General features: G+C 37.5%; 1 protein-coding gene across 6 annotated transcripts in view; it reads right to left on the bottom strand.

Moving 5' to 3' along the window:
* Nucleotides 1-1,811: 1,811 nt before the first annotated feature.
* PRUNE2 (prune homolog 2 with BCH domain) overlaps nt 1,812-14,477 on the bottom strand; it is a 132,407-nt gene continuing 119,741 nt past the window's right edge. For 3 of the 6 annotated variants that reach the window (XM_066181793.1, XM_066181797.1, XM_066181798.1), the window contains 4 exons: nt 10,851-10,949; nt 8,992-9,027; nt 6,911-6,958; nt 1,812-4,718 (listed from right to left, as the gene is read on the bottom strand). In XM_066181793.1, the coding sequence (XP_066037890.1) occupies nt 4,697-4,718; nt 6,911-6,958; nt 8,992-9,027; nt 10,851-10,949 (205 nt within the window). In that variant the 3' untranslated portion in view covers nt 1,812-4,696. Of the gene's footprint in view, nt 5,163-6,910; nt 6,959-8,991; nt 9,028-10,850; nt 10,950-14,477 lie in introns of all 6 variants that reach the window. The other 3 variants (XM_066181794.1, XM_066181795.1, XM_066181796.1) reach the window with 3 other exon arrangements.

Genomic DNA, 14,477 nt, shown 5'->3' with positions numbered 1-14,477 from the left:
CGTATATGCACATACTAGCATACAAATTTGATTTTTAAATAATAATAGTATTAATTCCATTAAAAAGAAAAAAGGCAAATTTGCCTTTTGATTTCTATTTTATATAAAAGATCAAGACACTGGATTTTCCAAAATAAAAAAAAAAAGGAGATTGAAAGTGTACTTGTAAAATCAGTCATGTGTGTTTTTCCTTAAAAACAGTAATTGCTACAGGATCAACCAGCACATATACACCAAAGAGCCTATAGCAGTCTCCACTTTTAAACGTACTAGCATGTATCAAAAGGTAGGTAAGGCAGAGGTTCTGCCTTACTACCCCAAAGCTACATTTAACACGGTTATCTCAAATACAAAAAACCCCAAGGAATTAAAAAAAAAAAGTGGCAAGCTTAGGCTGTAGTTCCTTTCAGGTTCTCAAATTTGGCAGAGCACAGCCCACTCCATTCTACTGCTTGGCCTGGATGGACAAACCAGTCACTAGGACAGCTGAGAGAATTCACACTCACTGTGTAAGCAGTAACTGACCACATCTTCTGAAATGGGGGACTGTTTCTAGGAAAAATAAGTGTAAGAACCAAGCTCATAATTTTTACAGGGACTCCAGTACCTTTGCAAAGTAATTTTTTGGGAGGAGAGTTTGCATTTTGTAGCAGTTGACCTTCTGTTAAGGAAAGACTACAGAACTGTAAATCCCAACAGTGCAAACAGGAACAGCTGATTTTTTAACTTCGCAGCATCATTCTCTGGTCTTCTCCTGAGCATAGGAGATAATTGTCTGCACAACAGCTGTATTTTGCAGAGGGAACAGGGTGCCAGAGGGGTTGCATAATTGGCGGAAAGGGACAGTGAATGAAAGAAGTAAAACTGCTAATCTCCTGATGCTTGCTCAATTGGCTTCATCTGTGCCAGGCAATCCAGGGACAACCCTCTAGTTTCCAGAAATAAATAAATATGGCTGCACAGCTAATACAATCTGATCTGTCATTTATTCCACTAGTGCCACTAGTAGGAAACTGAGGGTCACTTCTAACACTTAAACTGATAATTTGGTAAACATCTGATAAATCTCCAAACCTAACAGAAGTCAAGAAACCTATTTTCAGCAAGCATGAAAAGTTGGTTTAATCCAACCTCTTTGACTCTGAAAAGATCTAGGAGCACTCACAGAGCTGCTTGCAAGTGGGTGGCAATTAAGAAGCCACAGCTCATCCCCTTTAATCTCGTACTTGGTGCCTCACTGGACAATGCTCAGGATAGCTCCAAAACTCAGGCAGGTTTACTTAGTGGCAGTATAAATTGGCCCATTTGACACAGATGTAGACTGGCATGTGGGCACAACATACCAGGCAGGTGAGAGGACTCCACGTCCACTAGCTCTGACCCCTTCCTTCACTGAAGTCAAACAGGTTGTTAATCTGTTCAGGGTGGTTTCACAGTCAATCCCCTTCTGCCCTGTAGCTTTTCCATTTCTGACATATGAGATGGACTGAGACTATCTGTGCATTTGATCTTTACTTAATAGCATGGACACAAAATAGAAAGGAATTTAAAAGAGTTCCTTCTGCTTTCTTACAGGAACAATACTGCTAGTATCAACAAAGCCAGGATTTCAATAAATAGAGATGGGGAATAATACCATGAGACAAAAAATTGACTCCATTTCCATTTTTGGAAGAACAGACAAGGAAATGCAAATGAAAACAAAATATTTCTAACTATATAAAGAACTTACCTTAACCAAACAAGTGTTTCCATGCACCCAGGGAATAAAAAAACCCATGATTTGGAGCTAAAAGGAAATATGTCCAGCAGTGGGTTGCAATTCTTTATTTTGATTCATAGGTGTATATATATCCATACAATGCTATTAGATATCCTTGTATTGCTTAATCTATAATTTAAGTGAGCATAGGTATTTTAACAGAAAAATTTGCAACTACTAATTTATATTATGTCTGAGCACTCTGATACACAGTAGAAAAAATCCATATATAAAAGCTTGTATCTGTGCAATTATACATACTATATTTCTCTTTCAACAAACTACAGATTTAGTAATATTGGTATGTTATTGTTAGTATACCATAGAATTGCCATCTCATAAAATTAAAAAACTTTTCAAAATATATTAATAAGCAAAAATAACCACTCTTCAATCCTGCAATCATTATTAACTATCACATCAATGCCTCATTTTGTTTTAGTGTGACATCTGGCCTTCATCTCACGCTACCATCATTATTCTACCCATAATAATCATATCAATTTGTAGCTTTGCTGCTTAGTAATTTCACACAAAGCAAACAATTAAATTCCACTCTGAGCTGACTAAAATCACAAATCTCATATTTGAGACTTAGGTCTCAAACAGTGAATGAAACAGTGAATGAAGATTTGTGCTGAACATCTGCTTTGTGGTGAAATTCTCGTCTAGTGGAAACTTTTCTCATCTATTGCGTCAAACAAGTCGTGGCTTGTCCTAAGAGGCTTAAACGACAGGTCTACAAAAGATGCAACTTCATGCTACTCAATGCTTTTAATAGTTTAGATCTTAATGAAGCTTAATCAGCATCTGGAAGTCAATACAAATATTAATCTGTACATAAAACATTATCCCCAATACACTAAGTGACAGCACTTTTATAAGGCAGACACAAGCCAGGATTCAAATATCTGAGAAAAGGTGGAAACTACCAGACCCTAGTTTAGGACAAGGTTACAGAGCAGCAACAACGGTCAGCAGGATTAGACCCTTCCCCTGTGAAAATTCACAGGAACTGACAGAAAGATGTGATACAGCAGACTAGCAAGTAAGACAGAGGTACCAGCACAGAGCAAGGACTGCAGAGGGCATGTGTTTCATGCTGGCCAATAAGAAAGCACTCTTTTGCCTTTCTGACAATTTCGCAGATCCTGTAATCTTCATTACAGCAGCTGAACAACTATGCACACCATGACAGACACTTGCTTCACTGCTTGCAGAGTACCTTGCAAATACAAGACAGAAACTGACAGAATTGGAAATGTGCAAACCACAGAATAAAACCACTGAACTTTTAAATGAAGGACAGTTTAGATCAGTTTAGATCCTGCTGAAAAAACAAAGGCTCATGCTCTACTGCCTCTGCTTAAACTTTACGTCCCAGGAAATACTTTGCTTGCTTTCTCTTTCATTAATAATTCTGAACTGAAAGCAGGACTAGAGTTAGACCACACTAAAAAGGTGCAACTTATTCTGAACCGTTGTGTCTAAGGATTTCTTTACAAAATAAAGAATCCACAGATATAATTCCAGGGCACACAAGAATCTTGTGAAAAAAAGAATAATATTTCAGGGAGTATGTTATAATAAGACTTCTATTAAGACTTCCCAAAAGGCAGGGGACTCAGCAGGTTTGGAAAGTGCAGATGTGTGTTCATAAGCCTAAGAGAAAACATTTGTCATATTCTTGACTCTTGTCTTTTTAAAGCAGACAAACAGAAATCCCTTGATAATTTGCACACTCCTCCAAAAGCACGATCTGAGAAACTGAAGCTACTGCCCAGTAAGGAGCAGGACTCATGGTAGTATCTTTTGTGCCAATAAACAGGACAGCAGCAAACAACAAATATTTAGGGTTTTTTCCCTTTTATGTTTTTACTGGTGTGTTCTGTGACACAGACAAAAAATACCACTATGAGTCTTATTTATTTTATCTAATAGGAATACTTGGAGCAAGATTTTAACAAATATTCCTAATAGGTAAGTATGACTCCTGGCTTTCAGCTCCTAGTAGGAAATAATATTTGATTCATACTCAGAGAATGAATAGCCTTTACAACTGGAGACAGGATGTCATTTGAAGGTTCATAACTTTAAGAAAAGTGGTCTAGAAGAAACAGACTTAGAAAGCAGCAATAAACTAATGCTCCAAGGATTTCAGAATGTATGAAAGTCATTTACAGGATTAGCTACTTCTAGAAAATTATGCCTGACATAAATATAATAAACTGCATTATTAAAGTAAAATTAATTTCAGCTGCTCATTCATCCTCTGGGAAGTCTAACAAGACTAATTATTATTTTTTAGCATGTCACACTTCTCTCTGACCAAATAAAAAAGTCATTTAATGAAGCTGGAAAGACTTTTCAGACAGGAAGAAACACAGATACACCTTCCACTAAGACAGGCTGCCAAAAGCCTTATCTGAAATGGCCTGTCAAATTCAAGAAAGTTCTTCATAATTTCTAAAACTGTTTTTAAACAATGAAGTTGCTGCTGCTCTGTGACACAAGCAAACTAACACTTATTGTAACAATAACTATCGCATTCAGCTATGCATAAACATTAATATTCTGAAGACAAAAAAGAAAAAATCCCCATCCTCATTGACCTATCCATGAGGCACACTGTTGGTAAAATGGTATCCTTTTAAACAGAAATGGCACACACACAAAGAAACCAATTCTAGATGATATAGCTTTCCTAATGAAAACTGCTTCTGAAAACAACAAAAATAAACTGGCCCCAAAATTCAGCTGTTTCCATGGCAAATACAACTGGCCCTTTTGGTCTTCTTGAACTGCTGAATGACAGGGAAACTTATAAACCAAACACAATTGACCAAATCACTTATAGTACAGCATGGCTGTGATTGTCTGGGTGATGAATATCCATGTGAACCCTCTTCTTCAAATGCCTGGCAACGATGCTTCTTATTTCAGGGTCATGTCGATGCTATTTATTAAAGACAAAATGACAAAGAAAAACAAAAACAACGAATTAATGAGTGCTCTGAAAACACAGGGCTAGTTACTTCCCCAATCCTGAGCTCCCACAAAGTGTTGGTAACCTTATCTCTCATTTACTTCAATGCAGTAGTGTGAAATAACTTTCACACATCCTATCTGCATCTATGAAAGTACACACCTTAGTAAGTTCTGTTACTGTTTTATTGAAATTAACAACTACTTTTTCAGCAATTCCAATCTGAAGTAAATCAGGTGGGGGAAGATCTACTGGTGGAATGACACAACAGTGTGGCAGGAATGGCTACCCTTAAAATCACCCTAAGCATACAGTTTTGCCATTTAGTGTGAAGCACATGTCATCAAACACTTTAGAAGTATTCTTCGGAGTAAGAAGTTGTCTTCATAACTGTAGCTTCAAGACACCATCTTCCTGAAAGAATACATAATTTTAAGATTCCTCAATATTTATGAACTGTTACACAATGGATTCCACTATGAATTATATAGCAATATTACTTTTGAAGTCATGAAGAAGTGCAAGGAGTTGAACAAAACGGAACACAAGGGAGCATAACAATAAACAAAAGCCTTTGGAACAGAATGAAAGAGACAACAGAAGCAAACTAAGTGCTGGGCAGACTCCAGAGGACTCCAGAGGCGTTTGAGCAGAAAGCATACAGAAGAAAAGTCTGTGTAAAGCTGCTGTTCTCAGAGTGAAGGGATTTACATAGGATGCTATTTCCTGAAGAAATTACACAAGAAATAAGGGATATGATCACAGGAAAATTACTGCCACTTCTGAAGACAGATTCATATTTATGCAGAGAAAATAAATGCCATGACTTAACAGTAATTTGGCCTTACATTAACATAATGTAAATTCTCTTCTCATACTGCATTTTGCTGCCCAGCTTATCTTTTGAGAAAAACAGGAAAACTGTTCAAGCCACAAAAGGTCAAAATCATACACAGTCTTTAACATGTCATTTTTTGTTCTTATACTTCGAAAAACAGTTCTTGTATTGCCTCATTATAGAGTAAAGCAATGTCTGAAGAAAAAAGGAGATGAGGTATAATTCCTGTTCAGGAATCAGAAATTTAGCTTATGGTTCTAACCTGCATATGAGGTATGACAGTGTGATAACTTACTAGGGCACTGTTTTATTTTTTAAGAAGTAGAAACCAAAGCTTCAATTTATTTATGCAACTTTTTGCTACATATACTTCTAATTATTTGCCTGTTTATTAATACTGATGTTATTGATGGAATCTTTTCCAGAGAATTAAGGCTTGCTATGTACTACTTCCTGTACAGTGTGAGACAAGAGCGTATTTCTACACACTTGTCAGACTAGCAGGGACAGGAGCGGCCTCAATCCCTCTGCCCTGAGCACATTGGCCAGAACACACACTCCACTGCAAGGCTGGCTCTCCTGACATGCTGCTCCAGCCACAAACTGTCAGTCCTTCTGTGACACACTGCACCTACAAACACTCTCACTGATGAACAGGAAGAGCAGCAGTGCAGGGCTTTCCATCTGCATGCTTCAGTTATGCTATAAGACACAGCAACGGCATACCAGAGGACTGACACATTCCCATTTCCAAGGGAACAAGTTCATCTTCGAAAGAAAAAGACTTAAAGATTCTTCAGCTTTAATCAGGAAAATAATTATGAAAGAAGCTGAGAAGCAGAAAAGCCAAGAGACGGCACACGTTGAAGAGTATGGCCCAGTAACCAAAGCAAAATACAGGACTTTTTAATCTTTGAATGAGAATGTCAAGTTTAGAATTGAGGATAGAGGATAATGCATGGAACCATCTTCACTGTGATCATGCTGCATTTTTTATGTTTTTAATATAACTTAACTTGAATATTCTCAGGCTAACAATTATATCTCTCTCTGCTTGGAAATGGTTAAGGACACTTCAAACACATTCCCAATGCAACACAAATATAACAAATCTTCAGTATATCATACATATATCAAGTATATAAAATATTAATACAATAAAGCTTCAGTGTTTTGTCTGCTAGTACATGTTGTTCCTGAATATTACCACTGAGGTATTTAGGCCTCGAAAAAGCTTTAAGGAGTCTACCCAGCCTCAGTTCCTAGCCACATGGTTGTAAAATAATGTTAAAATGTAAGGACAGCATTAGGCATAAATTCTTACTCCTGCTCCACTGAAGCCATTTCTGGATCGTTTGAGAGGCAGCTAGTTCTGGATACAAGGAAAAAGATAAGTAAACATTTTTTCTGTGTTGATTTCTTTCTCTTTTAAAATATGACATCAAATTTGGGGATGTAATAACTAACTGTAGTGAGTATCTTTGACAGCACAAATGCACAAATGTTGTGTTTTGGAATGTAGCGATCTTAGTGCCCAGAACACACATTAGTTTGAGTAACAATTTTTTTAAGCTATTTCTTTAAGTTGGAGAAGGGAAACACACTACAGTGAACTCATACATCCAAAGTAACAATAATCAGTGATGCCTCATTATGAATATTTCGTTCCCCTTTCACTTGCTACACTGCAGCCTCTACTATTTTAAATGAAGTAACAAGAAAGAAGATTTCTTCCACAGAGTTCTCATTGTCACATATACAATGCATTTCAAAATATTTGAACAGAAGGGACAGAAGTTGCATTTAAGGCTAGGTAGGCCTTTTTGTTTAACCAAATAATCAGGTGGTATCAGTTAACTACCGTGAATTTATTGCTTTCTGAGGCAGTGTTAGCTGTTAGAATCAAAAAGCAGTGGCCAGTGTTTTAGATACTTCTCTGTGGTTGTTTTAGAAACTAATCTCAGAAGAACTGAAGGAAAATGTGCATTGCAAAAGAAGGAACCTATGGGAAAAGTACAGCAAAGAAGAAGCTGTAAGTTGAAAATCCTGAAGTGCATAAGCAAAAGGAAGGTAACTGGAAAGAAACTTCAAACCTCCAAATTTTTAGTTACAAAAACTGCAAGGGAGAAGGTTATACTAGAACTAACAGACTCCTGCTCAGGAATTTTGTGTACAATACCCACATGAGGAAAGTACACTGTAACCTTTCTAAAGCTCTGCTCAGTGAGTCAAGGACTGTGCACTACTTAAGGATTTCTCTGGTACTCTGCACCATACAACTACATTATATTCAAGTCAAAGCACAGAGTTATCATTTTAAAGTATCTCATCATCACCTGCCACTGGTTTATTAAGTAAACATAGATAATATAGTATTATTATTAAGTATGAACTCCCTGGCCTATTCAGCTAACACTGGAAAGACGGAAGAATTTATATACCTACCTTAACTGAGATAGCTAACCCTAATTTAGTGAACTGTAAAAAAAAAATTGTAGAAAGAACTACCTCTTAAAAACTCTATGAATCATCTGACATAAATGGGGAAAAGTAAAAACTATTTAATGATCCATTTTAATGGAGTACGTGACTTCAGTCAGTCCTATGACTATAGAAACAATCATCAAAAAACAGCAAAAAAAATTTTTATAGTGTATGGTTATTTATTACTGAGACCCAGCAATACAAAAGCAGTGAGAGGGGAAGTCAATTCACAAATGGGACAGCTTACACAGTAATTGAAACGACAAGCTGACTGTTGTACCAAACACAATGTACTACTGCATTCAAGCTACTCCTGTGAAACAATATAATGCCAGCATCCAGCAGAAAGCTATCTTACTTAGCTGTTTCTGAAGCTTCCCTCAGCTCTTCATCCAGTCTGCATGAGTAAAAGTTATTGATACAAAGAAACAGAGAAGCAAGCAGAGCATAAGAGTGAAGCAGAGCAATAGCAGAGCAAAGAACAAATACAGTACATGCTTTTAAAATAGGCACCAAGTATGATTTAAGGCTAACTCTAAAGCTCTTCAGTTCAGTATGATACCATTTATCCCTGTGGTCAACCCACCTTAAATTTTTAAGTCCTTATTTAGCTCACTTGGAGGCAGAGACAGAGAAGCAGCAGGGGTCTGAGGCATGCCCAGTGGACAGAGCTGAAAGCATTCAGTTGCTCTATCAGATAATGTTAAACTAGTTGCAGCCTGGGCCAAGTCAAGGATGTTTACAGTTCAGTGAGTTTTATTTGCAAGGGAGGCTGATCTCAACAGCTTGAAGGGGAAAGTAAGATGCCACATCATTGCAAGTCCTCTCTCATTCAGCTGTTGAGGTCGCCTGCAGGTGAAAGGCTGTCACACAGATTCACTCCATTATGAGCAGCAGCATGGGCTAGAAAGCAAGTTTTACCTCATTCTTCTCTTAATACACTTCTCTTCATCATACCTTACAAGATAAGAGTGGATGAAGGAAGAGAAAAGATGTACAAGTTCATATGGTACAACAATCATATTGTATCGTGCTTCACTGAAAACGACCAAAAAAACCACATAACCCACATTCTGGTGTAACACTGTGTACTTTCTAAGGTGGGATTTTTCTTGACCATAGATGGTATACTTGTTCTTGGCAATGGAGCAATTATGAAGTCAAAAGATGAGCTGTATTTTTCTATAGTAATCTCTCTGAATTTGTAGCAGAAGGGAAGCTATGAACTGAACACCGCTCTTCTCCCTAAGGTATGGGAATAGCCACTCATAGATGACTTGAATGCACACAGCCACCAAATCTTGTTATAAAATGCCTGCCACCAATGGGTGCAATTGTCATCTTTCCAGTTCTGTTTTTTTCAGCAAAATCATGATCTCTCATCTGGCCGCTGATAATGTAAAGTAGGCATTACCCTAAAACCCTTTAAGTACTAAAGTTTCTTTGGTATTAGTGCTGTGATCATTTCACCTTTTGTCTGAGAGGTGAATGGACTTTCTGAACATTTTTAAGTTTACAGGGAAGAAGAAATGTGTGCAACACAGATGTGGGTACTGCCACAGTGTAACAGTAAAACACAGTCAGGAAACAGACAGGAAACTCTCTGAGTACCAGGGTAAGGTTTCTATCAAAAGGAACTATAAGAAGCTAAAATGTTTACAGGAATCCAAAGAAAATCTGTTAGGGATATTAGAACATTATGGACATCTCTTTGTCAGTGGACCAAGAGCCTCTGCTCCACATTCTTAGCATCACTCCACCTCTAAAGAAGTTACAGCAGCAAATGAAGTTGAGTGAAAGTCTCATGACCCTTGATTTCATAACTGTAATTTACTGTTTTCACAACTGTGTTTGCCAGACCTGAGCTTCCCACTTGCTCCCTGGAATGGCACCACCAGCTTGACAAAGGAAATTGCTTTACAACTACAGTGAAACAGATGTGAAAACTTCTGCCTGGGTTGAGGAGACCCATGAGAACTTCAAAAGCTGTCACTGACCAGTCATAATGAAAACACAATCAGACTTGTGTATCTACTCTTCAAACTACCTTCTCGAACAGGCTGTTCAAACCTGGGACATTTGCTAAAGAGAACAATTTAAAGAAAATTAAATTCCTGAACAGAACATCTTTTTAATAATGAGTACATGAAAACCATTATTTTTTTCAGTCTTGGTGTACCATTTGTTTTTGTTGTTTTCAGGTCTGAAAAAAAGTCAGTTGAGGTGAGCAATGCTAAGCAACTTCCTACATTTTTTTTACAGATATCTTTCTTTGGAAATGCCCGCATTTAAAAAACCTCTTCACAGAAGCAGCAAGAACTGAGAAATTTCTTTCAGGGGTTGTGGATTTAACCACGAAAATTGGTTAAATCAAGGACAAGGCAAGGAACAGTAAACCTACGGAATTTTACTGGTCTTCCATTGAATAGGCTATCTTTTAATTGACATTTTGGTTAAAAGTCCTGCATGACTTAAACTTGAAAACACTTCCACTTAAATAGAGGAAAAAGTTATGAAAAAATACAGCACAGATGATACCTCAGAAAAGGCTAAATAATTTTCCCACTCCCCTAGAAGTAAATACTTATTGTGTTTTATGTTTCCATTACACAGTGGTCTCCTCCTTCTGAGTTTGACAGTGAAATGTTTGTGGAACAACACAATCATTTTTAAGAACATCAGGAAGGCGCTTTCTGTTTTTCTTACAATCTTTAACACTATAATTAGTTTGTGGAAATACTTTCCATTAGAACAAGTACATGCTACTGCACATCACTTACTTGACAATACTGTCTGGTATATTCACATATTCCATTGGAATCATCTCACGAAGCTCTGCCAACGTGTTGACGTACTGTATTTTACTGCTGAACTTAGAGCTGAAACCCAGAAAAAAGGTATTAATTGACTTTGCTTCCCAGTCTTTTACGACATGCTAAAAACAGATGAATAAATGTATTAAATGTATTAAATAATTAAGCACCAAGATATTCATATTTCAATTACAGACTGCGAGACTGGACTGTTAATGATTAATGACTCAAACAATCCACCTGCCACAGCCAAAAAAAGGCTGGTAAGAGGCAAACCTGGTGAGGTGGGACAGCACTTTTTATCATGCCTGTCCTCCCTTACACAATGGCTCAGGTGTGAAAACCTCGCTCTGGGAAAGAACCAGGATTTTCACACAGAGCCTGAAGGTATTCATCCCTGACATAAGTGGTGGAACATAAATGAGTCAGCTTTGCTGATGTAACAGGCAGCTGTAACAGCTAGAAGGCAAGGTACCTGGGCATTCCCACCTGCACTTGAATGAATATAAATGCAATGGACTCTGCATTTTGTGGGCTTCCCCCACTCAATGGAGACAGCGACCATAACTTTGACAAGAAGAGGACCAAGGGGATGCCATCAGGATTATGGAGTGATGATATTTTGTCTATTAGTTTGTCTGAGTTCATCATGCTGTTTCTCCTCTCCTCCCACCCATTCTATTTCTTTCTATCTCTCTCTCACATTTACTGTTAAATAAAAGTCTGTGCTATTGACTTCAGCATACAGTCTTGTTTGCACCTTAATTTGGACAGAGACATCTCTGTAATAATTTTAATAACCATTTCTTAACACATAGTTCAGCTGATTATGAGCCTAGCTGAGTTCTAGTGAGACTGAAACCAAGCCTACACCTTTTGTTGTCCCTTCCCTAGGCTGAATCACATTATTAAGCCAACATCATAAACTGTAATGCCTACATACTAGACAGCGTGATTAGTCTTACAGTTTGAAGGAGATGTATGAAAATTTGGAAAAGAATCAAATCCCTTACAGACTACTTACTTATCTAAAAAGAGATGGGAAGCATTACTTGACATGGATATAATCATCGTGATGGTTATCAAGGGACTGGACTGTGATGACTTAGCATTTCCATTTTACACTAATTCTCAATCAAACACAATAAAACTGAATTTCATCGTTTATTCAGAAGAGCACAGATCTGACTGTGCCATTCTTAGCACAATTCTATAGCCTGTGTCTATTCTTACTGCAGGGCCTTTTTATGATGAAATAACTTCTTTATTTCAGCTGTGCAATATGATTAATTTTTTGTGTTTGTAAAATGATCACTTGGAAAAAAGCCAAAATTGTTCAGAAAACACACTTAAAACATAAGGCTATTTACTTGTCTAACCTAAGTTATTAAATAAGTGTGAGGTTATGAGAAATCTATCTTTCTCATTTGGCTTATAAAGCAATTTTTCAAACTTAGCTCTGCTTGTACTTACATCATCTTATAGTATCAGTAATAGTGACAAACTCATATTGACCACGTATGTTAAGTGTAGGTCTTGAAAAACAGAACATATTCTATTTACTGCCGACCTGCAGGTACAGCCAGACAAGATGAACCTCTGAAATAGTTCTGAGCAGAAGGTTTAACATACATATCTTCCCAATAATGCAAAGAGAGACAACTAGAACAGGAATACAGGAAGGTGCTGTGAACAGTTGTTTAAGCTCATTTACTGTAATTTGTCTCTGTACCCAATTAGCATCACTAGGCACACACACTGGATCACATCAATGGTCACATTTTAGATGCAAGAATCACCCAAAATTGTCCAGTCAAAGCATGATATCACGGATTCTTAGCATTTCATCCAAAATTTTAATCACAGTCTGCAGCATTACCACTGCATCATCTAAAGTAACCCAGCAAACTGCAAGCTTCTAAAGATGGTGGGGAAGGATTAAAAAATCATTCAGTGAGCAACTTTTCCTCCTGAGGATTCTTCTGGGTTCAATAATTCCACTGCAGAGACTGATTTCTAAGACTGATTTCTAAGTCACGTGGTAGTCAGTGTATGGGCATCCCAGACTTCAGGGGAAAGCGTGCTGCCAATAGTGGTAACTTTCATTATTTCAATATTTCTGTCAAATGCCAAATATGTTTCACTGACCCTTGAAATACCCCTTAGAAATCTAACTTCTTACCTAACACAGCTCAAATAATTTTTGGAGTGAATATCTATAAGGGTTCTAAAAGAGTATCTGAGATCTATCTCTGTTACCTCTAGTTCTTTCATTCTATATATTCAGACAATGGTTTGCCGGTCAAGATGGGTTCCGTACTCCACTGAATTTTCTTGCCAGTTTTTGAAGTAGAAAAAAAAGATAGAGCGGAGGTAGAATTCAGGGTAGCCCATCCTCATTGACTTGATGGCCCCCTACCAGTCTGTAGTCTTTCAGGTTTTTGATTTCTACTGTTTAGTCACACATTTTAGCTGATATACAATTAAAATTATGTTGCTTGCCTTTAGCTACCACACTGAAATCTCTGCTTGCCTTGTGGCCAATTAATTTCTCACTCTAAAATTCCTACTGTACCTGTCAGGGTTTTGGGGAACAGCTGAGGGCTAGCAAACTAAGCTATAGTCATTTGCCTTCAATCTAATCAAGTTTTTATCACCTTATCTTCTGAAGAAAGGGAAGGGAATTAATAATCTTCTTCGATCCTTGATAAGGGTCCAAGTATCTCATGATATCCTCCACAAAAATCACACTAGCCATGAGTCCAGCCCACCGTTTTCAGCTTCTATTTGCACTTCACTTTCTTCTTGCACCAAGACTCAGTCTACTTGGCTGAGATGGTCTCTAGTGTGTCTAGTTTTGTACTGCTAATCTGTTTTGCCAAACTACTTAGAGTGAACATTTTCTCCTGTTTGGCAATGAAAAACCTCTAATCACTGCTGTTTAGTATGGTTATTTGGAATAAATGACTAATGAATTGAAATAGACATGACTTTAAAAAAGACCAAATAGTCATTTCTGGAAGCAAATAGGATGGCAACAGAAATATCTCAGATATCAAATGCAACTGAGTGAATCATCAAAATTATTGTTGATTATTCCAAGTATTGTTTCCCTTTTACTCTGGTATTATGAATTGTTACTTTCCACCTGTTTTTTAAGACACCACACCTAGAAAGAAGCTTTGTTATGACATTCTGCCTGTTGCACTTTGGCAGCAGTGGGACAACTCATGTGCTTCCCTACTACAATGTCACCCTCTCAGAGCAGAGCACCCTGTGACAAAAGATCTCCAGTGTCTTCACCTGCAGTCTGTGAGCAGAACTCCCTGAGATCTGTCATGACATATGTCATTCTCTGTGTGGCTTCTGTGAAGCTACTTCTCTTGCCTGAAGCAACTCTTTTTTATACCTGCCACTCTGCTCTTCCTGATCTCAGAATTTCAGCAGCATACTTGCCTATCTTCTGCAGTAAGTGTGAAGTCTTTTTTTTTTTTTATTGTTTTACTAATCAAACCATTTTTTGGGGGGCCATATCAAACCTTTTCTGAAACCAAATGCATTCGAACACCTCGGGGTGCAGGCAGTCCTCTAGTA

This window comes from Chamaea fasciata, unplaced genomic scaffold, assembly GCF_029207755.1.
Source record: "Chamaea fasciata isolate MVZ Bird 193981 ecotype frontalis unplaced genomic scaffold, bChaFas1.0.hap1 SCAF_4, whole genome shotgun sequence".
NCBI classification, from domain to species: Eukaryota; Metazoa; Chordata; class Aves; order Passeriformes; family Sylviidae; genus Chamaea; species Chamaea fasciata.
This window is presented reverse-complemented; position numbering and strand designations above follow the sequence as displayed.